Raw genomic sequence first — 23,296 nt, forward strand, 5'->3', positions numbered from 1 at the left:
TGAAAGTTCAACTTTTTCAAAAAAAAGCGTCATTTCTCAGGGAACTTTGAGCTTTTTGGAAGAACCAACGCCGGAAACGGATTCTCCGCGTCGCAAAACCCTCCATTCGTGCAGTTCGTACTGTCTAAAAAGTTCTCTAAAGCTCACAAAAGTGAGCTTTCACATCATGCGACGTATCAAAATAATATATGTTTTTCAACCTCCTCGGCGCGAATTTGATAATATTATTTCGGCGCTCGGATCAACAGGGGCCTCAGGAGAGGAGGCCACAAATCTGAAAATGAACTCAATTGATCGCGAGAGCATCAAAATTCATACACAGAAGAAGTCTAAGAAACTGGTAAGTGACAATGTGTTTTTTTTTCAAATGTTACAAATAATAAAACAATTTGAAAATTATTAAAGTATTGAAAACAACAAAACAAAATTTAACAATTTAACGAGCGATTCAAATAAAATTAAAATGGATAAACGAATAGATAAATAAAAAAATTTTAAAAATGCACAACACAAGCAGAGCTATACTGAATGACAGAACATTCTAAAAAAAAGTTGAAGAATGAATTATTGATACAAGAGGCGAAAAAAATAAAAATAAAAAATAAAACGATTAAAAAATTCTATAAAATGATTGAACGATTCGACAAGTGGTTTCAAATGATACCTACCTAAAATAAATATTTTAAGACCCATACAATAAATTAAATGAAATTCGACTACTTATAGCTTGATTTAAATAAATATAAAATAAAATAATCAATTTTACAAAAAAATGCGAACAATTCCAGAAAAACAAAGGTGAGTTATTGAAATGAAATGAACACAATTTCACGAAAACTTGGTCAGATGTTTGTTGGTATCGCTGAATTTCGTTTCTCAAAACCTCTGGTACTCGTTTATCTAGTTCAAAATCTGTAAAAACAATAAAAGTCGTTAGAAAATTTTCATATTATTGGTTTCGATCAAATATTATCAAGCAAAATCCTATTTAATAAACGAATTTATACACTAATCTGAACAAATTATTGTGAAAAATGAGATCTAAGTATAGAAATTGCATAAGTACATTTTATCAAATTTAAAAAAAATCGTTCATTTTTTTCATTTTTTTTAATTTGCGCAAAAAATGAGGAATTTAAACGAACGAAAATAAAACAAAACTTACTACATGAACAAGTTCAAAGCTCAAAGAGGAGGTCCTTGATCAAATATACTTGAAGTACTCAGTCACCCATCAGGTTTGATTTCATCACCAGTACAAGAAAATCAAAATACGTCTGATCGCAGGAGTCTAAGATGAGCACCACAGACAAGCTCAGCAAATCGATCTTCACCGGAATAATCAATCGGAATGCCATTTTCTCAATATCTTATTCGCTGCTGTCTAGACTGGAAGTATTATCTGAAACAAAAAACAGTAAATTAGAAATGAACTAATGATACAAACAATAATATTATTAAAATAAAATAAATAAATAAAAAAACTGCAATTTTAAAATTGAAAATTTGAAAAAAAAGCAAAGGAAAAATTACAACACGGTGCATTAAAATTGAAAAAAAATCAAAATATTTCCTAGGTACATTAAAAAAAACACCCCTATTTAAAAATAGACCATGAAAAAAATATGCAAAAAAAACTGCAAGTAAAAGTTGGGAAAATTGATTCAACTTCTAAAATGGAAAAATAATAATATTTTCTGAAAAAAAACGTGAAAATGAAAAGCAATAAAAAAATATTCTTAAAAAACCATCCGTTTTGCACAAATTTTTAAAGAAATCGAGATGATGTACCTATCTATGTATTTTTTGAAACATTGAAAAAAAAATAAGGTTCCAACATAATACTCGTATAAAAAAATTGGGAAACTCAAATACCTACCTATTTTTAGAAATTAAAAAAAAAATGAATAAAAGAGCCCAAGTATTTTCTAAAATAAAATAAAATAAAATAAAATAAAAATCATCTATGAAAAAATACAATTTAAAAACTAAAAATTTGAAAAAAAGCAAAGGTAAAAAGTAAAAACTACAACGAAATATTAATAAAATTGAAAAAAAAACCTTGATAATGCAAAACAATGCAAAATATTATTAAAAAACGACCCATTAAAAATTGTAAAAAGAAACGTAGAAACTTCCAAAATAATTTATAAAATGAAAAAAAAATCATAAATTCGACCAAGGAGGTTTTTTGTTGCGGGGAATTCATTTCCAAAGTCATATTTTCCACACAGTGATTGGTTCTGGGAAAAATCGCAGCCATCACACTGAACACAACACTTACAAAATCCAAAAATGCTTCCATTATAAGTACCTCATTAATTTTTTTAAAGAAGTAATAAAAAACCAATTCAAACTGAAAAATCAAAATAAAAAAACTCGAAAAAACCTACCAAGTTATCAACCAATTAAGTCAAGATCCGTCATTTGTTGGCCGAATTCATATAAATGACCAGATTATCCACTAAAATTGAGAAACTCGTCCCAACGATATCTGCAAAAAAAAAACTATTCAAATAGAAAACAGGAACACTGAAATTGCAAACTGTATCCAAAATTCATTTTTAAAAATAACATCTGCATATTCATTACCTAGTTATTACAAATCAATTAAATCAGATTTAGGTACCTATATACCTATGTCTATTGTCTAATCTCAAATTTATATGTAATAGGTAGGTACATACTTGATTGTATCCTCAGTTTGAAAAATTAATTGTTGGCAATGTTAATATTTCTTTCTATTTTATGATTTCAAAAAAAAAAAAAAGAATAGGTATATTGTTTTGTGTTTCAGGTAATGAAATGACGAGTCTTTCATGGCAGTCTGGTCAACTTATTTACAGAAAATCATGCTGAAATAATTCTAGGTAGGTACCTACTTGAAAAAAAAGAAGTTTCATAGAATTAATTTTTATTTTCATAGTTGATTTTAAAATATTCAACGTATACATTTTCCAATTAAGCATTATCTCCAAATCTTTTAATCAAGCGTTTAATTTACATGTGATTCTGCTACATTGTACATTGTTTCAAGGTTTCAGAATACATTTATGCTAACTTCCTTTATACATGAATGGAAAATAACATTAACATTAAGGTAAGATTATATAACACGAGATAATTCACCAATCTGCTGGTTCAAGGATGGACTGGTTCCACTTAATTTTTAATTACTAATTTTCGTCATACCTATTCGTACGTAGCCATAACTGTATCAGATATGCAATGCCCTTCCCATACGATACATCGTAGCTTCTGGCTAAATATTCATTCGCGAGAAAAATCAAAACACCTACTGATAAGTACTTAGGTAAGCGTTGGGTAAATACATATAAACACGAATGATTTTATTTGCAAGTACTGCGTTTATCAAGTGAAGTGATGATTTTAACTTCGTAATGTTATGTACCAATTATTTTAAAGTCAAATTACTAATTTGATTTAAAAAAAAAAAAAAAAAAAAATAGCTAGGTACCTATCCAAGTAATGGAATTTACAAGACATATGACTGTTCTACGTCGACTTATTGCTCTTCGAACAAAAGCAAAAGGAAACATGGGCCTACATACGCAGTAAGTACCTTTCCTACTTAATTTTTCTTTCATTTCGAGTACCTACCTATACAAGTTTCAATCAACGATTCGCGAAATTCTTCTCGCAGATCGATTGCAATGCAAAAAGAAATCGAAAAACAAGAAGTAAATCTGCCTTGGTGGAACGGTCACTATTTATTATCACGTTTCAACAAAGTTCGGTAAGAAAATCATCGAATCGATTAATTCAAAATCATCTTCAAATCAACTATACAACAGACTGAATTGATTAATGTATTTTAACCAAGAGTTCCTTTCATTCGAGATGGCATTCACGAGATCGGAATCGAAAATAAGACATCAATTGTCGACAAAACTCGCCTAGATGGAGTCAAAATACTCGACGTGGGATGTGGAGGGGGAATACTTTGCGAAGTAATTATTTAATTTATATAAGTATGGTTCGGTACCATCATCATTAATTAAATTGAGAAATTTCACAAACAAATTATAACATTTTTTTTTTTTTTTTTTTTTAAATTCAGGAATTAGCCAGATTAGGAGCAGATGTACACGGACTTGATATTGATTCTGAAGCCATCGACGAAGCAAAACAGCATCAGTTATTAGACGATTCGATTAAAGAAAATTTAAAGTAAGTGACGATTAAAAAAAATCGACCGATTATGAATTATTATGATTTATAGTTAGTATTATTTCGTGTTATAAATTTTACAGATATATAAACGATTCGATTTACGAACACGAACGAGATTATTTTGAAAAATACGACGCTGTAGTTATTTCTGAAGTAATCGAACATATTCCAAACGAAGAGAAAGAAAAATTCTTATCGAGCTCTATAAATACACTTCAAGTAAGTTGCACATAAATGTTGAGCGATTATCACAATATTTTTTGAATGTAATAATTTTATTTAAAACCTGCAAATGAAGAAAAAATTGATAAGTAAGTAAAAAAATTGTTTGAAATATCTAATTCAATCCCTTCACCGGCTTCAATCTGGTTATTCTTATATTCTTAATTCTACAAAGGTAAGATCAGATAGGTACGCCGCGAACAAACAATATACGAGACAATTATAACCTCGTATGATACATACAAGTCCGTTTCGAATTGAAACACCTATGTATAGGTCTTAGTAATTAAGTTCTTTTTTTTCCAATTTAGTTTTTTTTTTTTTTTTTGGATTCAATGTTTTTGATTTTTCGTATTTGTTTTTTGCTTCAGTTTTTTCGCAATAAATTTTTTTTGTAGAATTCAATTTTTTTACTTTTCCAGATTCGTTATTTTTTCACGACCGATTTCAGTTCTGGAATTTTCAAGTTTTTGTTTTTCCATTTCGTTTCTGTTTGTTTAATTTCGATTTCCGTTCGTTAAATTTTTTGTTTTCATTTTTCAAAGTAGCGAGAATGATAATTTTTTGGTTCTTATTGAGGTTTTTTGATTTTCAATGTTGGTGAGTTTCTTTTTTCTTTTTTTCCTTTTTTTGTTTTTTGTTATTTTCCGTTCACATTTTTGGGGTTTACGTTTTTCATTTTCGATTTTTTTTCCATTTTTATATTTTCCCCCACTTTCAATTTATTAATTACCTATATACTCGTACGAGCAGGTACCATCATTTTTCTATATTTTCAATTTTTTTTAATTTTGCTGTATTTTTGCTCATTTTTCAATTTATTTATCATGCCTTTATTTTCCATTAATTTTCGTTCTTCATTTTCATTTCACTTAACGATTTTGATAATGTTGTTAAGGAAATTAGGAATAAAAAACAAAACGTAAAATTTTATTACATTAAATTTTATTATTTTTTCTTTAGGTACATTTAAATGAAATTTTCTTCAATTTTTAGATCAATTAATTTTATTTATTCCAGCTCAACTCAACCAACGTTTTTGAGTCATGTCCTCCGATTACCCTCGAATTTTTTTTACAGTAGGTATCTACACACTCAATAAGTAAGAAATCCGGAATCAGTTTGGTCCCAGCCCCGAAGGAGGCGGTTAGGAGGGAGCTTCCCTTATTTTCACATCATCTCGAGGTACTCAACTTCAGCAGCGCATTTCTCCAAAGCTATGATACTTTGATCAAAACTGATTTCACAGTTAGAAAGTGCATTGAATTCCAAACTTTTCAAGTGTTTTGAAATTTTCAAAAGTAGAAAGTTGAACTTTCAAATTGAAAGTTCAAATTTCAAAATGGTGCTGTAAGTGAGAGCAGTCATTGAAAATTCTGAAAAAATTTCCAAATATGAACCTTTTGATGCTTTTTCGAAATATTCAATTTTCGAGATGGGATCTTCAAATGGTGGGGAAGCACCCCCTCCCCCAAATTTGGGCAAAACTTTCGAAACAATATCTGGGGCATGTGATATATCGAAGTGTATGTTTTCGGTAACGCTGAACTCGAATATGACGTCAGGTTTTTGATTGGACTTCATCCACGACCCCCGAGCACCTCCCCAAAGGGGGTAACAGTCAAAAAAATGGTTTCATTCGTGTGGCACATGAATATGTACGTTTTCGATATCGCTGAACACGAATATAACCCTAGTTTCTCATATTGACCTCACCCATGGCCTCCAGAATCTTCCCAAATGGGTAAAAGTTCAAAAAAATTGTTTCATTTGTGTTGGGAGCCGTGCATGGAGTCCAATCAAAAATCTGACGTCATATTCGTGTTAAGCGTTATCGAAAACATACAATTCGATATATCACATGCCCCAGATTTTTTTTTGAAAGATTTGCCCAAAGTGGGGGGGGTGGTGCTCTCCTTCCACTGAAAGATTCTATTTCGAAAATTGAATTTTTCGAAAAAGCATCAAAAGGTACATGGAAATTTTTCAGGATTCTAATTGGTAGTTTCCACTTACAGCGCCATTTTGAAATTTGAACTTTCAATTTGGAAGTTGAACTTTCAACTTTTGAAAATTTCAAAATGCAACGCCCTTTCGAACTGTGAAATCAGTTTTGATCAAAGTATCATAGCTTTGGAAGCATGCGCTGCTGAAGTTGAGTACCTCGAGACAATGTGAAAGTAAGTGAGCCCCCCACCCACCTCCTGAGGAGGTTGGGACTAAAGTGATTGCGGGTTTCTGACTTATTGGATGGGTAGACTCTGTAGAAAAAAGTTGACCGAAATCGAAAGACAGGACTTTCAAAATCGCATTTTTGTGGTTGAGTTGACATGGAATGACCCATAGTAAGGTACCTAGACAGACCTACATAATTATAGTGAGTATAAATTGCTACACATTTCCATTCGTGTATATGTATTTCGGATTTTGAAGAACGTGGTAGTTTCTACCCAGAAATATATTATATCCTTTTTCCAAAAATGAAGACGACAGGAATTACCTAAGTTTAAGGGTATCCACCCCTGTCTTGTGACAAGGGTGAGAAATCGCACCGATGGAACAGCATTATTAGCTGAAGTATCGCCAATTTCTTCAGCTCCAGATCGTCTGGAATCAACCAGCCGCAACTGCGAACTGAAGTTGGCCAAGAAATGCTTTCTATACAAGCAGACAGACCATATAGATACCCGAAATATCATGTTTGGTTATTCAAACCATCACGGTAGCTGTACAAACAGCTCAGTCTCAATCTATGAACACCACCTACTTGTGTAAGAGAATTATAGAGGAACGTAAGGCGATATTATTCTTTTTTTCTCATTTTTAATTTTCATTAACAAATAGATACCTGCGTGTACCTATTTAAATTTTCTTCATTTTTCAAAAAAAATTACTTAGTTTTTCAATTTATTTACTCAATTTAAATTTTTATCAACTTTTTATTTCATTTTCATAATTTTTCATATTTTATTTTCGTTTTTCATTATTTTATTTCATGTTTATTTCATTTTTTTATTTCGTTGTTTTTTTTTTTAAATTTGTTAGTCTACTTACATTATTGTCAATCACTGCTGAAAAATTTAAACATTAAAAAATAAAATAAATGAAAAAAATAAGGCAGAAAACTGCTTTAAAATTTCAAAAGTAAAAATTTCAGTTTTTTTGGAGATATTTTGGCGATATGATACTCCTCAAACAAATTGGCTAAGATCTATCACACACAAACCCAGAAACTTCAACAAAAAATTAAAAGTATTAATCGTCGATCTCAAACAAAAATTACTAGACTTTTAATTGGTCACACTAGATTAACTCATAATTATATTTTGAAAAAAATTAATCCCCCTTTATGTTGTAATTGTAACGTAATTTTTCATAACAACCACTTGATTGTTTGCCCCTTTTTAAACCTTAAAAATCTAAAAGATGTTTTAAACAAATTCATTGCTAATAAATTAAATTTTAGGTAACAATATTATTAAGTTAATCAAAAATGATAATTTACTCCATCTAGTTTAATTTTTCAAAAAATAGTATACGTGCTTTTAAAATCAAAATATTATATTGTGTTGTAAGCACTTTAAAAATAAATGTCTTGTCTTGTCTTGTCTTTTTTTGAGGGGGTGGGGGGAGGGAGGTATGAAGAGGGGTGAGGAGATGGGTATAGGTCAAGCAAAATATCAGTTTCATTGCCAATAAATACGTGCACCAGATTATCGAAAAACATCGTAATCCCATCTACGGACCTTATATTATATGAGCTTTATGAAAAATTTTAAAAATACCTAATTCGATTACTATAATTCTGTTCCACAGCCCGGAGGTTCGTTATTCGTCACTTGTCCAAACAGAACACTTTCCAGCAGAATAATCGTAATATTTTTGGCAGAGTTGTTCGATATCATTCCCAAAGGTACTCACTACTACGACGAGTTCATCGCTCCGGAAAATTTAATCAAGATGATCCAGAAAAGTACGTATAGGTAATTTCTTATACCTATGATCCTTATTCTATGATTTCGATCGTTGACCTGTGTCCTGTTCAATTTTTTAGATACTCGTAAAGCTATGTATTACTGTGTATGCATTTCAAATGTTATGATTTTCAATTTACAGATAAATGTGAAATTAAAACCGTCGAAGGAATATTTTACAATCCATTCAGAAAGGATTTCGCGATTTCTCCGAATAGATCATTATTTTATGGGGTTCATGCTATAAAAAACAGAGCAGAATAGAAATCATAACTGTTTTTTCTTTGTAAGTAGGTAAAGTACCCATATCACACTAATGTAGGTACCTAAGTTAAGTTTATAAAAGTACTTACCTATGTAGGTAGGTACGTATAAATGTACAGAAACAATAAATAAATGAAAGAGTAATGAATGATCGATTGATAAACCAAGTATGATCAGAAATATGAAAATATTCAACTTTTAGCTTCATTTTACTTTTGTCATAATAATTAAGGTAAGAAAAAACTCAAAGCGACAAAAACGTGATATGGATTTTTTGAAACCGGTTCATTATTTTGCAACCAGTTATCATAAAATAATCCAGAAATTATTGCAGATGAAAAAAAAAGCTCGAAACAAAAGTTGTGGGGCGTGAAAATATACACAATTCTGTCCAATCAGATTTTGAACTCAGTTCATTGGTTCACATTCAACAACCAGTTTTGACAATCACCTAAAAATTGGAGATAAGAAAAAAACTCTTGAAACAAAAGTTGTTGAATGTGAAAAATTGAAATTTTTTTGCTAATCGGATTTCGAAACCGGTTTATTAATTTGCAACCAGTTATCAAAAATTACCTAAAAATTGGAGGTATGTAGTACAGGAATTTTAGATGATATGGGAAGATTTATTCGGACTAAATCCTACAAAAGGTTTTTTTGCGGGATACTGTAGTGGAAGGGGTCCTATTTAACATACTAAAAGTCCCACCCCGTACCCCGCGTGCGTCGCGTGCTAGAGCGTGAAAAGTGTCCCGCCGCGGCGTTTTTTGCGATTTTCTCGCGAGGGTTTGATTTTACGTCGAAAGTGGCTTTATTTTTGTGTTCTACGTCAAATTTCCGATCTATTGATATATCAACTGCCCTTCTACCCCCAAGGGGGGTGGGACCAGAACCATTCAAATGAGAGGGGTTTTCTAAAAAAAAACAAAAAAGCTATCGGCGCATATGGGGGATGAAATGGTCCCGGAGAGTGTTCGAGTTGATACCAGCATGGAAGGTGGGTACCATCGAGAAACTTCCGCGTGAAAAATTTCAGATCCACGCCCCCTCCCCTTTTTGGGGAGCCCCCCTTTTCTGTAATTTCAATAACACTTTTCTCAGCCCCATTTCGACCGATTTTGAAAATTTTTCAGTATGTTATGTATATCCTTAGTAAGTATCCCCACAAAAATTTTCAACCCCCTCCCCTCATATTTACCCCTCAAAATGACGTTTTTTTATATTTTTTACTATTAACAATCAATATTGCGAGGTAAAATTTTGGAAACACGTTTTTTGGATGTATTTTCGGCCCCCAAACATCATATACTGTTTTAGAAATTTTTGCTTTGGTGCGCCGGGGTGAAAAATTAGATGAATGTGTTTTAGGGGGGTAGGGGGTGAAATGGGAATTTTGAAAAAAATAACTATTAACGAGTAGGGTATCGTTTTCATATGATTCGATACCGCTGAGAACGAATATGACTTCAGATTTTCTGCTACGCTCACCTAGCCCCCTCCAGAGCCCCCCAGCCCCCCTCAATTTTCACTATTTTGGAAATAAAGTTATTTTGATGAAATTGGTGTCGTTTTCATATGATTCGATACCACCGAGCACGAATATGACTTCGAATTTTCTGCTACACTCTCCTAACCCACTACAGAGTCCCTCAGCCCCCTCAATTTTCACTGTTTTGTAAATAAAGTTATTTTGGTGTCGTTTTCATATGATTCGATGTTTAAATTGCGTTTTTTTCAAAAACATGATAAGAACCATTCTTATAGGAAATTATATGAGAACATTTTTTGAATAACAACTTTGTCGAAAAACGCGATATTTCGCGAGATAATCAAAATATGAAAATGACTTTATTTCCAAAATAATGAAAATTGAGGGGGCTGAGGGGCTCTGGAGTGGGCTAGGAGAGTGTAGCAGAAAATTCGAAGTCATATTCGTGCTCGGTGGTATCGAATCATATGAAAACGACACCAATTTCATCAAAATAACTTTATTTCCAAAATAGTGAAAATTGAGGGGGGCTGAGGGGCTCTGGAGGGGGCTAGGTGAGTGTAGCAGAAAATCTGAAGTCATATTCGTTCTCAGCGGTATCGAATCATATGAAAACGACACCCTACTCGTTAATAGTTATTTTTTTCAAAATTCCCATTTCACCCCCTACCCCCCTAAAACACATTCATCCAATTTTTCACCACGGCGCACCAAAGCAAAAATTTCTAAAACAGTATATGATGTTTGGGGGCCGAAAATACATCCAAAAAACGTGTTTCCAAAATTTTACCTCGCAATATTGATTGTTAATAGGCATAAAAAATATAAAAAAACGCCATTTTGAGGGGTTAATATGAGGGGAGGGGGTTGAAAATTTTTGTGGGGATACTTACTAAGGATATACATAACATACTGAAAAATTTTCAAAATCGGTCGAAATGGGGCTGAGAAAAGTGTTATTGAAATTTCAGAAAAGGGGGGCTCCCCAAAAAGGGGAGGGGGCGTGGATCTGAAATTTTCCACGCGGAAGTTTCTCGATGGTACCCACCTTCCATGCTGGTATCAACTCGAACACTCTCCGGGACCATTTCATCCCCCATATGCGCCGATAGCTTTTTTGTTTTTTTTAGAAAACCCCTCTCATTTGAATGGTTCTGGTCCCACCCCCCTTGGGGGTAGAAGGGCAGTTGATATATCAATAGATCGGAAATTTGACGTAGAACACAAAAATAAAGCCATTTTCGACGTAAAATCAAACCCTCGCGAGAAAATCGCAAAAAACGCCGCGGCGGGACACTTTTCACGCTCTAGCACGCGACGCACGCGGGGTACGGGGTGGGACTTTTAGTATGTTAAATAGGACCCCTTCCACTACAGTATCCCGCAAAAAAACCTTTTGTAGGATTTAGTCCGAATAAAAAATTTAAAATGACTGTACTAATGGAAAAAACCTCGAAACAAAAGTTGTACTTAAGAGTGTGAGAACATTTTTGCTAAATGGATTTTGAAACTGGTCCATTAATTTGCAATCTGGTAATTTTTGATAACTGCAAGTAGTTGCAAAATGACGAACCGGTCTCAAAATTCAATTACCAAAAATACCTTCCTACTTGGTTCAATTTTTCATACTCCAAAACTTTTGTTTCGAGCTTTATTCTTCATCTCCAATTCTTGAGTAATCTTCAATAACTGGTTGCAAATTAATGAACCGGTTTCAAAATCCAGTTGGTGAAAATGTAGTTTAATTTTTCACGTTCTAGGTACATCTTTTGTTTCATGATTTTTTCTTCATCTCCAATTTCAAGGTGATTGACAAAACTGGTTGCTAAATGGGAATCAATGAACTGGTTTCAAAATGTGATTAGACAGAATTGAGTAACTTTTCACGCCCTACAACTTTTGTTTCAAGATGTTTTCTCCATCTGTTAGAAACATAAGTATTAAATGATATTGATATTAAATGATTACAAAAAAAAAAAGAATCCCCAATTTTTAAGTTATTTTTGATAACTGGTTGCAGAATATAATGAACCGATTTCAAAAAATCCATGCGTTAGAAACGTTTTCAATTTATTATAAAGAAAATCCCGTTGCCACACCATTACCACAGGACTCGTTAAAAATAATACAGTAGTTGAAAACTCCAATAAATGATCCTGATCGCATAAACAAAATTTTTACCACAGCCATGCATTAACAACTCGTAAGTAACCTTTTTAGTTTTTAAGTTGGGAACAGAAATAAATGGTATGTATTAAAAAAACATTATTAACATCACTCTACAAGGACTACCCAATCTTCAAATCTGAGACCCGCAGTCTGAAACCGCCAAATCCTAGTGTGGGAGAATATACGTACCTACTAACAACATACCTATCAAATTATTGTGAACATTCCAATTTATAAGTAATTTTCTATAACTGGTTGCAAATTAATGAACCGGTTTCAAAATCCGATTTGCGAAAATACGAGTAGTTCAATTTTTCACGCTTTAGGTAGGTACATCTTTTGTTTCAGGATTTTTTATCTATCTCCAATTTATTGGTGATTGTCAAAACTGGTTTGTTAATGAAAACCAATGAACTGGTTTCAAAATGTGATAAGACAAAATTACGTATGTGTAACTTTTCACATCCTCTACCTGATAGAAATGATTACAAAAAAAATCTCCAATTTTTAGGTTATTTTTGATAACTGGTTGAAGAATAATGAACCGGTTTCAAAAATTTATATCACGTTTTTATCGATTTAGTGTGTAGAATACATAGCGCCAATAAAAACCAGTTCGAATTTTTTTGACCAAACCAGTTTTTCAATTTGTGGACACCCTGAGCCTAAAGGCCTGAAATTTTCAAGGTCGCTTTTAAAAGCCCATATTTTTTGCTACTCAGCGCCGCTTCATTCATTTCGCTAGCTCTCCCTACTATGGAAATTAAAGCCGCAGGGCACTACTTTCTTGACATACTGTATACTAGACACAAGTACCTACTACCTACATACCCGTTAGTGACCCATCATGACTAAATTCTTGAAATTCATATTACCTATTTTGAAAAAATTTATTACTTAATTGATTGATTTTTTTTCTCAATTCATTTCTGTGTGTGATCAAGTACTTACATCAGTACTTACTTATTAGAAACTCGTTCGCGTATGTACAATATTATTAAACATGTCTGGTCATCTGGTGGTGAATTGTTTAATTTGGTTAAAATTCTATTTGGGGGGTTTAGTTTGATAATCGTTTTACTCATCACTAACAATCGTACCCCTGCGCAAACAGAGACATCGAATTACGTCTCACCAACAAAAACTGCACCAACTTATCCTCCAATGGAAAAACCGGAACAGAAAACGATACTTCAGAATCCACAACATCAAAAACCAACGACGACCTTCACACCTCCCAATACGAGTCCAAAATTCTTTAACATCGATAAAAGCGGCAATGTGACCATGAACAAGTTTAAACCAAAGACTCCCACAACTACTCCAGCAGAAAATGGTTCAAAAGTAACGTGTCTACCAGATGAGCTATTTTACGATACTGTAGACTATTTGCATTGCGCATATGGACACGTTGGGTCCAACAAACTTGACGTCATATTTCAACGAATGTTTTATCATAACAACTCCCTGGCGTACATCCGCGAAATATGTAACATATGCATTATATGCAAAGTAAACAACTCACCCTACAAACCTCAAATAGTACTGAAAAACATGAACTCAATTTTCGAAATAATACCATATTTTCTTTTTCAAAAACAACGTTGATTTTTGCAAACCACTCAAGCAAGTCCAACCAAACGATAGGAAAACTCTTCAAGATATCATCAACACCTCAAAGCAGTATTTTATCGGATCTACCATCTCTGTTGTCAACTCAGCATACCACCGCCGCTGCTGACACCAACACTTACATCAACAACTCATCCTTCAACATTTCAACAAATACCAACTTGAATTCTGTGGTATATTCTCCATCTCCATCTTTACTTTCTCTCAACCAAGCCACTACCACCACATTGAAAATTTCAAATTCGTCATTACTCAAAACATCAAAAATTTCTCCACTTGCATCAAGTAATAATTCAATGCCGATATCAACAACTTTTGTTTTTACACCAATGCAGAATTTCACAAATACCCCAACATTTTCAATTAGGAATTCATCGTTACTGGAAACATTACCAACAAATTTCATATCACCGATATCACAAGCAGTGAATTTTTCCATTCCAACAACAAGAAGACAACGAAATGGTGGTAGGATGAATACCTACTAAGAAATCATATATTTTCAGTGATAATTTTACTAAAAATGTGTATGGTTACGACAAAGCACGTACTGTCACGTTAGAGAACATATTATTGATCATAAGATAAGTAACTCTACTGTATATGAAGACATTTGAATTTATTATAAGTACCTACATAATAGATACATGTAAAAAAAAAACGTGTACAGAATCCATTTGCTACATATAAAAATTTAATTTAAAAAAAATGCATTTTTATTTTTTTTCTAGTGATGAAAATAATTATAAGTGAGATCAGTGAAATTTCTTGTGAGTGAAAAAAAAAACGATTACTTTTCCAAATTTACAAATTTTTACTAGTACAAGACAAATCTAAAGCTTCGTTAATCTCTTCTTTTTCCTCATTATTTGATATGATAATTGTCTCATTTTTATTGTCATCATTTTGATTTTTATCATTTTCATCGTTATCATCATCATTGACATGATCGTCATCGTCATCTGTCACTAAAAAATAAAATAAAAAAACATATTCTTTGATCAATACAGTAAGTAAGTCCCGCTTATTTAGAATCGATTTGGGACCAGATATGTTTGATTCTATAAACCAGAGTAAGTATTCCATAAAGCAGAAGGATAAAAAATGAAAAATTCCGCATTATGTTGAGATTTTATGACTTTTTGATCTTTTTTTCGAAGTTAATTCTAATACTTTTTTGGTTTTTTAGTTACGTTTTGCCTTTTAATAAGTTTTGAACACCTTTTTGTACGATTTTTATAAAATTAAAAAAAAATGCCATCATCTTATACTCGTTGTCGTCGTCGTAGTCGCGCTCCTTTACAGGAGATAGCGTATATGTCCATCTATATTAGCCGGTATCTAGCGTATCTGATCGTTTCTTTCAGGGTCTTACAGGGAGAGTTGGCTGGTGAGTTTGTGTTAACAGCTCCGATCATTTCCTCCCTCTCGTCGATCTGCCTTGGATTTTCCCCTGTACCGCTAGCATGAAAATACCGTTTTCTCGTATTTTATGAGCTAAATACTTTAGCTTTCTAGTTTTGATATCTTCAACTACGACTTTCCGCTCCTCTCCTATTCTTGCTAATACTTCCTTGTTGGTAATGAAGTCCTTCCATGAGATTCGTAGTAGCCTTCGATAGCACCACATCTCGAAAGCGGATACTTTGTTCTCACATTCTGCACTCATGGTCCATGTTTCGCAGGAATTATTTCAGAACAGTCCATACGTAGCATCGCATAATTCTCTTCCTCAGATCTATACTCATCGTTCGATTTCCCAGCACATTGGCAAGGTTATTGAAAGCGGTTTTTGCCATTCCAATCCGTGATTTAATTTCTTTATTATTGGCGCATACACTTGAATTATCACAATCGGTTTTGGCTTGACCTCCAATCTCACGAGTAGTATCCTCTCTGATTTTGGAATTATGGCACTGATTTTATCGCTGATTCTGGTATGTATTAATATACCCACACCTTGTTCGTGTATGTCTTTCCCAGCGTAGATCATTTCATATTCTTCATTTAGCCGGTTTCTACCATTTCCAGTCCATCGGGTCTCACTTATTCATAACATGTCAATTTGCAACCTCCTGGCTTCTTTAATTACGTTAGCAAGTTGTCCAATTTTATACAAAGTGCGTACATTCCAGGTTGCGACGTTGATGTTGTTCCGCCTTGTTTTGACTCCGCGTACTCTTAGCACCCTATCCGGCTGCCTTGGCGGATGAGGATCAGCCTGATGGAGACTTGGGGCCGTTGCTAAATTGATGTCCATATAATTCTAGGGAAATATAATGGTGTTGGTTTCCCGTTGCCTTCCACCATGATTTTCTGTTGGGGTTTACTCCCTTAGCCGAATTTGCCAGTTTTTAGGTGCTGGTATTCGCCTACTCACTCTGAAGTTCTTGCACTTCCCTGGGGCTGGAACGAGTGAGTTGTTGGTGTTCTGCAGATCTTATGCATTCTTGATTGTAATCCGTATTTATGTAGAGGCTTGGCCTTCAACTTGCCACTCCACCCCGTCGTTCCACCAACTGGAGAATTCTGCTTTAGCCATGTTTATCGATTCAGAGTCCATCGAACAGCAACATGTTACCACTCCGCACGACGTGGACGCGCAGAATACTCCTGGTGTTGTCTTCGCCTTCTCATCTGTCCTGGGGGACTGGCTCCTCTTGATGATCCGAGCTACTACCTAGAGACTACCTCTAGCGACAACAACCTGTGCCCTCACGGAGCATCTTATACTAATTTTCACCAATTTAAAATATTTATTTTCGCGTACAGGTTTTAAAAACATATCACGTTTTTATAAATTTAGTATGTAGAATAAGTACATAGCGCCAATAAAAACCAGTTCGAATTTTTTTGACCAAACCGGTTTTTCAATTTGTGGACACCCTGAGCAGAGGCCTGAAATTTTCAAGGTCGTTTTTAAAAGCCCATATTTCTTGCTACTCAGCGCCGCTTCATTCATTTCGCTAGCTCTCTCTACTATAGAAATTAAAGCCACAGGGCACTAGTTTTTTGACATAAGTTACTGTATACAAAACACAAGTACCTACTACCTATTAGTGGCCCATCATGACTAAATTCTTGAAATTCATATTATTTTGAAAAAATTAATTGTTTTATGTATCTACGCTAATCCAAGAAGTTTTTATGATCTATAAAATATAATCTAAGGATAACCTATGAATGTTGAAATTTTATTGCTGCACGGCCAGTCTTTCAAATGAAGGCAAACGAGTACATCATAGTGTATGAGTCATGCGTATTTACTTATTTACACTAATCATGTCTATTTTACAGTAAAATGAAACAATCGAATCCGTAGGTATTTCACAAACGAGAAAGTACATAGGTAAGTGGTAATTTTTAAATCAATAAGACTGAATGAAAGTTATCAAAGTTCAAAAAATAAATGAAAGATAAATGAAAATCACAATTGTTGTTTTTTTCTTTTGTAAATAGGCATCTACAAATTTTTAACGTAAATATTTCACTTGCTACGATTTTTTTTCAACAAAATCAATATTTCTAATTTGAAAAGTTAATACCAATTAAAAAACAATTTCTAGAATATCTTATCAACTTTTTTCCAGACACTCAGGTCGATAGTTTCACCAACACCTCACCTCAAGACCATGAGACCAATAAACCATAATTCAAGCCTATTATTCAACAAGTCAATATAGGTTTTACGTATTTGTAGTTTGCAGTTCGCAACCTTTGATTAGAATTCTTTTGCTCGCCGAATGGTTATAAATTTATCTTTTGACATAACTTCACTCGATGAAATAAACTCATCACAAAAGAAATCAAAATTCAAAAAAATTGAAAAAATATATACGAATTTCAATTTTTTTGCTATGAGTGTGATTTTTACCAACTTTTTTATGAAATAGGTACGTCAGAACGTCAGAAAGAGGTCAAAATAAGACAACTGAATAAATTTAAGCTTTTTTTGATGTTTGAAATTGAAAATAGAATTTTTTCGATTTTTTTTTGTGATGAGTTCATTTCATCGAGTGAAGGGGTCTTTTCAATTTTTTCAACGGATACGTAAAAATAGGGATGAAATGGGTCAACTTCACCAGTCAAAACTTTTTTTTATGTTTCAAATCAAAAAATCGCGTTTTTCGCAAACTTTCAATTTTTCAAAATCGACTTTACGACATAATGCCATCCCTATTTTTTAATATGTTGTTCAGCATGAAAAGTTGTCCATAATATATTTTTTTCAGAATTTTTGAGAGTCGGAACAATATGAAAACTTTGTTTTGAAACTTTTCGCGCTAATTTTTCGAACGAAAAAAATTGGCATTGGCAACACTGATTTTTATGATATCACCGAAAAACCTTTCAAAACCCCTAAACTATTGGAAAAAGTTCCATTATGGTAGGTATCGCGGTTATCGAGTAATCCACTGCTGAAATGGATGATATTTCAAGTTCACTGAAAACGTTGACACCCCCTAGCAGCCTTTAAGGAATGGTCAGAGGGATGCGATTTGCGCCATTGGTCATCCCTTCGGAATGTTGTTTCTACAAGAAAAAGGCCAACAAAATCGCTGACCCCCCCATCTTATCAATTCTTGGTCGAATTGACATAGAATTACACTCTAGGTACCTAGCCTACCATCATTTTTCTATAATTCAATTTTTTTTATTGCTGTATTTTTGTTCATTTTTCAACTTATTTATCGTGCCTTTATTTTCCATTCATTTTCGTTCTTCATTTTCATTTCACTTAATTAAGTACTTTGGTAATGTTAAGGAAATGAGGAATAAAAAACAAAACGTACCTATTTATTTATTTCGACAAAAACCGAAAATTTTAATTCTCAACAATTTTCCTCGGTCGCATTTTTTCGTAGAATGCTTCCTTCCTTCCCCCTCCAAATCAATTCTATGAAACTTATTTTTAAAATTTTTCAAAAAATTATTTCAAAACGTTTTAGTTTTTTGTCAATAAATCAAAAATAAACATCCTAGAAAAAAACTAATGAGATTGCGTCGATTCAAAATTTAATTCTCCACAGATTTTGAAGAATGTGACAGTTTCTACCCACTTATAAATTAAATATCCTTTTTCCAAAAACGAAAATGTCAGGAATTAAGTTTAATGGTATCCACCGTCGCGCTGTCTACTCTCTAAATTAAAAGCAGTCAAATTTCACGGCTTAGCAGTCACGACATTTTGCCTTTTTAAAGCAGTAGTTTTTTTTACTGCAAAACAGTGAAAAAAAAACTACTGCTTTAAAAAGGCAAAATGTCGTGACTGCTAAGCAGTGAAATTGACTGTTTCAAATTTGGAGAGTAGTGACAGGGGTGAGAAATCGCACCGATGGAACAGCATTTTTAGCTGAAGTAAGTATTACCAACGTCATACGAGTATCACATTATTGTGATCATTTCAATTTGTAAGTAATTTCTGTAACTGGTTTCAGATTAATGAACCGGTTTCAAAATCCGATTCGCAAAAGTACGAGTAGTTCAATGTTTCACACTTTAGATACACCTTTTGTTTCAAGATTTTTTCCATATCTCCAATTTTTAGGTGATCGTCAAAACTAGTTTCTAAATACGAACCAATGAACTGGTTTCAAAATGCGATAAGATAAGACAGAATTGTGTAAGTATAATATGTAACTTTTCACACCCTACAACTTTTGTTTCAAGGTTTTTCCTCTATCTGTTAGAAATATACCTATAGGTACCTATTGAATGATTACAAAAAAAAACCTCCAATTTTTAAGTTACTTTTAATAACTGGTTGAAGAATAATGAATCGGTTTCAAAAAATTCATTAGTCCGCTGAAATTCTCCTTTTAAGGGTGTTATTTGCCATCAAACTAACACAAGTACCTACCTATCAGTAGACTCCATCATGACTAAATTCTTGAAATTCATATTATTTTGATGACATAAATTATTTTGTCTATTAAAGACAGCTTTAAGGGAAAGTGGGTAATTTTTCAATCAATAAGACTATTCTAGTTCAAACTATAGACAATAGTGATACCTAAGCAAAAATATTGGTACACTCATAATATGTTTTGCAACTTTAAATGCGAGCATCACTGCTAAAATTATTCAAAATAATGGTTTCATTTTGTAACACGGACCTGACTTATATGTAATTTTAATTGTTTTAGGAGTTCTAACTGTCGACAAAACTCGCTTAAACGGTGTCAAAATACTCAAAGCGGGATATGTGGATGGGGAATGCTTTGCGATGTAATTTAATCTATGGTTCGGTATCATTAAATCGAGAAATCTCACAAATAATTTTTTTTTAAATTCAGGAATTAGCCAGATTAGGAGCAGATGTAAACAGACTTGATATTGATTCCAACGCCATCGATGAAGCAAAACAGCATTAGGTAATTATTAGATGATTCGATTAAAGAAAATTTAAGGCAAGTGACGATAAAAAATCAACCTATAATGAATTATGATTTAGTATTATTTTGTGTTATAAATTTTATGGATATAAGTATAAATGATTCGATTTACAAACACGAGCGAGATTATTTTGAAAAATACGACGCTGTAGTTATTTCTAAAGTAATCGAACATAATTATCCCAAATGATGAGAAAGAAAAATTTCTTATCGAGCTCTATAAATACTCTTCAAGTAAGTTGCATAAAAATCTTAAGCCATTATAACAATATTTTTTGAATGATATTTTATTCAAAACTTGCAAATGAAGAAAAAAATTGATAAGTAAAAAAATTGTTTGAAACACCTAATTCAATCCCTTCAATCTGGTTACATTTTCTTATTCTACAAAGGAAGGTCAGATTCGCCGCGAATAAATAAGTATAATATCGAACTAACTCACTGATACACTCTATTCGGTCTTACTCCGTCTTAGTAAGTTTTTTTTCCAATTCAGTTGTTACACAATCTATTTATTTTTTTTTGGGATTCAATGTTTTTGATTTTTCATATTCCTTTGTTTTTTCAGGGTTGTTTCTTGCTTTTGTTAATTTTTCAATTCAGTTTTTCACAATAAATTTTTTTTCGAGAATTCAATTTTTTTACTTTTCCAGATTCGTCGTTTTTTTCACAACCAATTTCAGTTCCGGAATTTTCAAGTTTTTAGTTTTTCCATTTTGTTTTCGTTTGAACGATTTCGATTTTCGTTTGCTAAATTTTTTGTTTTCATTTTTCAAAATTGTGAGAATAATATTTTTTTCAGTCTCCATTCTGAGGTTTTTTTTTTTTTTTTTTTTGTTAGTTAACGTTCACATTTTTGAGGTTTAGGTATGTTTTTCATTTTAGATTTTTTCTTCAGTTTTCAGTTTCATGTTTACAGTTCTTCTCATTTTCAGTTTTCAACTTGATTTTTTTTTGTTAGTCAATTCATTTTTTTCACGACTGATTTCGTTTCTAGATTTTTTTTGTATTTTTGCTTCAATTTTATTTTGTTATGTTCAATTTATTTTTCTTGGTTTTTAGTTATTGCTGGTGCGTCTTTTGATTTTTAGCGTTTGGTTGTACATATTTTTGGTTTAATTTTTATTGCTTCTGTGTTCGGATGTTTATGTAGACGATCTTCGTGAGCTTTTGCTACTTTTTAGATGATTTCGTCAACTGAAGAAATCTTCCAGTAAGCTCTGAGTGATTTATTACTCACATACCAGGGAGCATTCGCCATTAGACGAAGCGTTTTCTCTCGAAAACGTTGGATAATGTCACGATTTGACTTTTTGGCACAACCGCATAATTGCAGGGCTCCATATATTATGCCCAAATAGGTCTAATCATCATCGCATAGATGAGTTTTTTGTTTTCCATGCTGAGTTTGAACTTCTTACCAATCAGCCCGTAAAGACTTTTTTAACTCGAAGGTCTAGTTCTTTTCTCTTTTGGCGCACATGAATGTTGAAATTTTATTGCTGCATGGCCAGTCTTTCAAATGAAGCCATACACCATCCCCATGGGACTCCCATGGGACTTGCACGCGCCAGTTCCCATGATCCGCGCGCCCATGGCAGTGATCCACTGGACAACATTGCAGAAAAAGAACCTTCAATCCTCTACGAAGAGGTCCTCAAAGCCATGGAATACCTAAAAAACAACAAAGCTCCTGGCCCTGACAACATCCCCGCCAAAGTCTTCAAAACTGGAAGCACCGAAGTCACCAGAAGAATCCATCTCATCTGCAATCACGTATGGCAAACTGGAGAATGGCCAGATGATTGGACCCAGTCAACTTACATCACGTTGTACAAAAAGGGCTCACCAGAGAACTGTGAGAACTATCGCACCATATCGCTCATCTCACACGCCAGCAAAGTGCTCCTGAAGATCATATATGATCGACTGTATCCACTCATGCAGTCTGAAATCCCACCAGAACAGGCTGGATTCACCAAAGGAAGAGGCACCAGAGAGCAAATCCTCAACATCAGAATGCTCATTGAAAAAGCTCGCGAGTACAATGTTCCTGCGGTGCTCTGCTTTGTGGACTACAAAAAAGCATTCGATTGTGTCCAGTGGCAGGAATTATGGCGTATTCTGCTTGAGATGGGAGCTCCAAAACATCTCGTTTGGCTGATCAAACAACTGTACAAGAAGGGATCAGCTAATGTCCGCGCCAACAGGACAACATCCGGGAAGTTTCACCCTGAGAAAGTAGTCCACCAAGGCTGTATACTGTCTCCGCTTCTATTCAACATCTACGGAGAGTATATCATCTGGGAGACACTGCAGAAGATCAGAGATGACTTGGATGGAGCTGATGAATGGCCCGGAGGTGTCTTGATAGGTGGCCGACAAATCACCAACCTCCGGTACGCCGATGACACCACTTTGGTAGCCTCAAGTATCGAGTACATGTCAGTGCTGCTCAAGTGCCTGGAGGAAGTCAGCGCAAAATACGGCTTACTCATCAACACAGCGAAAACAAAGATCATGGTGATTGACAGACTGGCCAACAACTTGCCAGAGATCCAGGACGTCGGAGGAATCGAAGTCGTCAAGAGATTCTCCTACCTTGGCTCTGTCATTGAGAACACTGGCGGATGTGAAGGTGAAATCCGTCACCGTTGCCAACTGACCAAAACTGCGATGACTCGTTTGAAGAGAATATGGAGCGATTCGGCGATAAGCAAGGCGCTCAAAATTCGACTCGTCAATGCGCTGGTCTTCTCTGTCTTCCTGTACGCGTCGGAGACTTGGACCATTCGCGAAGGAGATCGAAGACGGATCGACGCGATGGAAATGTGGTGCTGGAGGCGCCTGCTCAGAGTTCCCTGGACGGCTAAAAGAACGAACGCCTCCATACTCCGAGAAATTGGTGTGAACAAGCACCTATCTGCTGTGGTACTTGGCCAGATACTTAAGTACTT

General features: G+C 33.8%; 2 protein-coding genes across 4 annotated transcripts in view; one reads left to right on the forward strand and one right to left on the reverse strand.

The window, feature by feature from the left end:
- Nucleotides 1–140: 140 nt before the first annotated feature.
- LOC135837740 (uncharacterized) overlaps nucleotides 141–23,296 on the reverse strand; it is a 310,851-nt gene continuing 287,695 nt past the window's right edge. Inside the window, exons 1-3 of one of the 2 annotated variants that reach the window (XR_010557249.1) lie at nucleotides 2,394–2,994; nucleotides 1,166–1,402; nucleotides 141–912 (exon numbers count right to left, since the gene is read on the reverse strand). The gene's annotated coding sequence lies outside the window, so the exon portion shown is untranslated. Of the gene's footprint in view, nucleotides 913–1,165; nucleotides 1,403–2,393; nucleotides 2,995–23,296 lie in introns of those variants that run through there. The other variant, XR_010557248.1, reaches the window with a different exon arrangement.
- Nucleotides 3,313–8,798, forward strand: LOC135837738 (ubiquinone biosynthesis O-methyltransferase, mitochondrial-like). 2 transcript variants are annotated; one of them, XM_065353113.1, is made up of 7 exons: nucleotides 3,313–3,575; nucleotides 3,665–3,757; nucleotides 3,845–3,971; nucleotides 4,082–4,191; nucleotides 4,275–4,413; nucleotides 8,233–8,399; nucleotides 8,533–8,667. In XM_065353113.1, the coding sequence occupies exons 1-7, from the start codon at nucleotides 3,490–3,492 to the stop codon at nucleotides 8,534–8,536; spliced, it is 726 nt and encodes a 241-aa protein (XP_065209185.1). In that variant the 5' UTR covers nucleotides 3,313–3,489; the 3' UTR covers nucleotides 8,537–8,667. The 2 variants fall into 2 exon arrangements, with proteins under 2 accessions (XP_065209185.1, XP_065209183.1); XM_065353111.1 differs by having other exon boundaries at nucleotides 3,317–3,575; nucleotides 8,233–8,389; nucleotides 8,533–8,798.

The sequence above is a fragment of the Planococcus citri genome, chromosome 2 (assembly GCF_950023065.1).
Source record: "Planococcus citri chromosome 2, ihPlaCitr1.1, whole genome shotgun sequence".
NCBI lineage: Eukaryota > Metazoa > Arthropoda > Insecta > Hemiptera > Pseudococcidae > Planococcus > Planococcus citri.

Excerpts from the sequence above, each read along its gene's own strand:
- LOC135837738 (XM_065353111.1), top strand. The coding sequence starts at position 3,490 with ATGGAATTTACAAGACATATGACTGTTCTACGTCGACTTATTGCTCTT. Across the intron at positions 3,576-3,664 it reads AACATGGGCCTACATACGCA|ATCGATTGCAATGCAAAAAG; the intron begins GTAAGTACCTTT and ends TTCTTCTCGCAG. Across the intron at positions 4,192-4,274 it reads TCGATTAAAGAAAATTTAAA|ATATATAAACGATTCGATTT; the intron begins GTAAGTGACGAT and ends TAAATTTTACAG.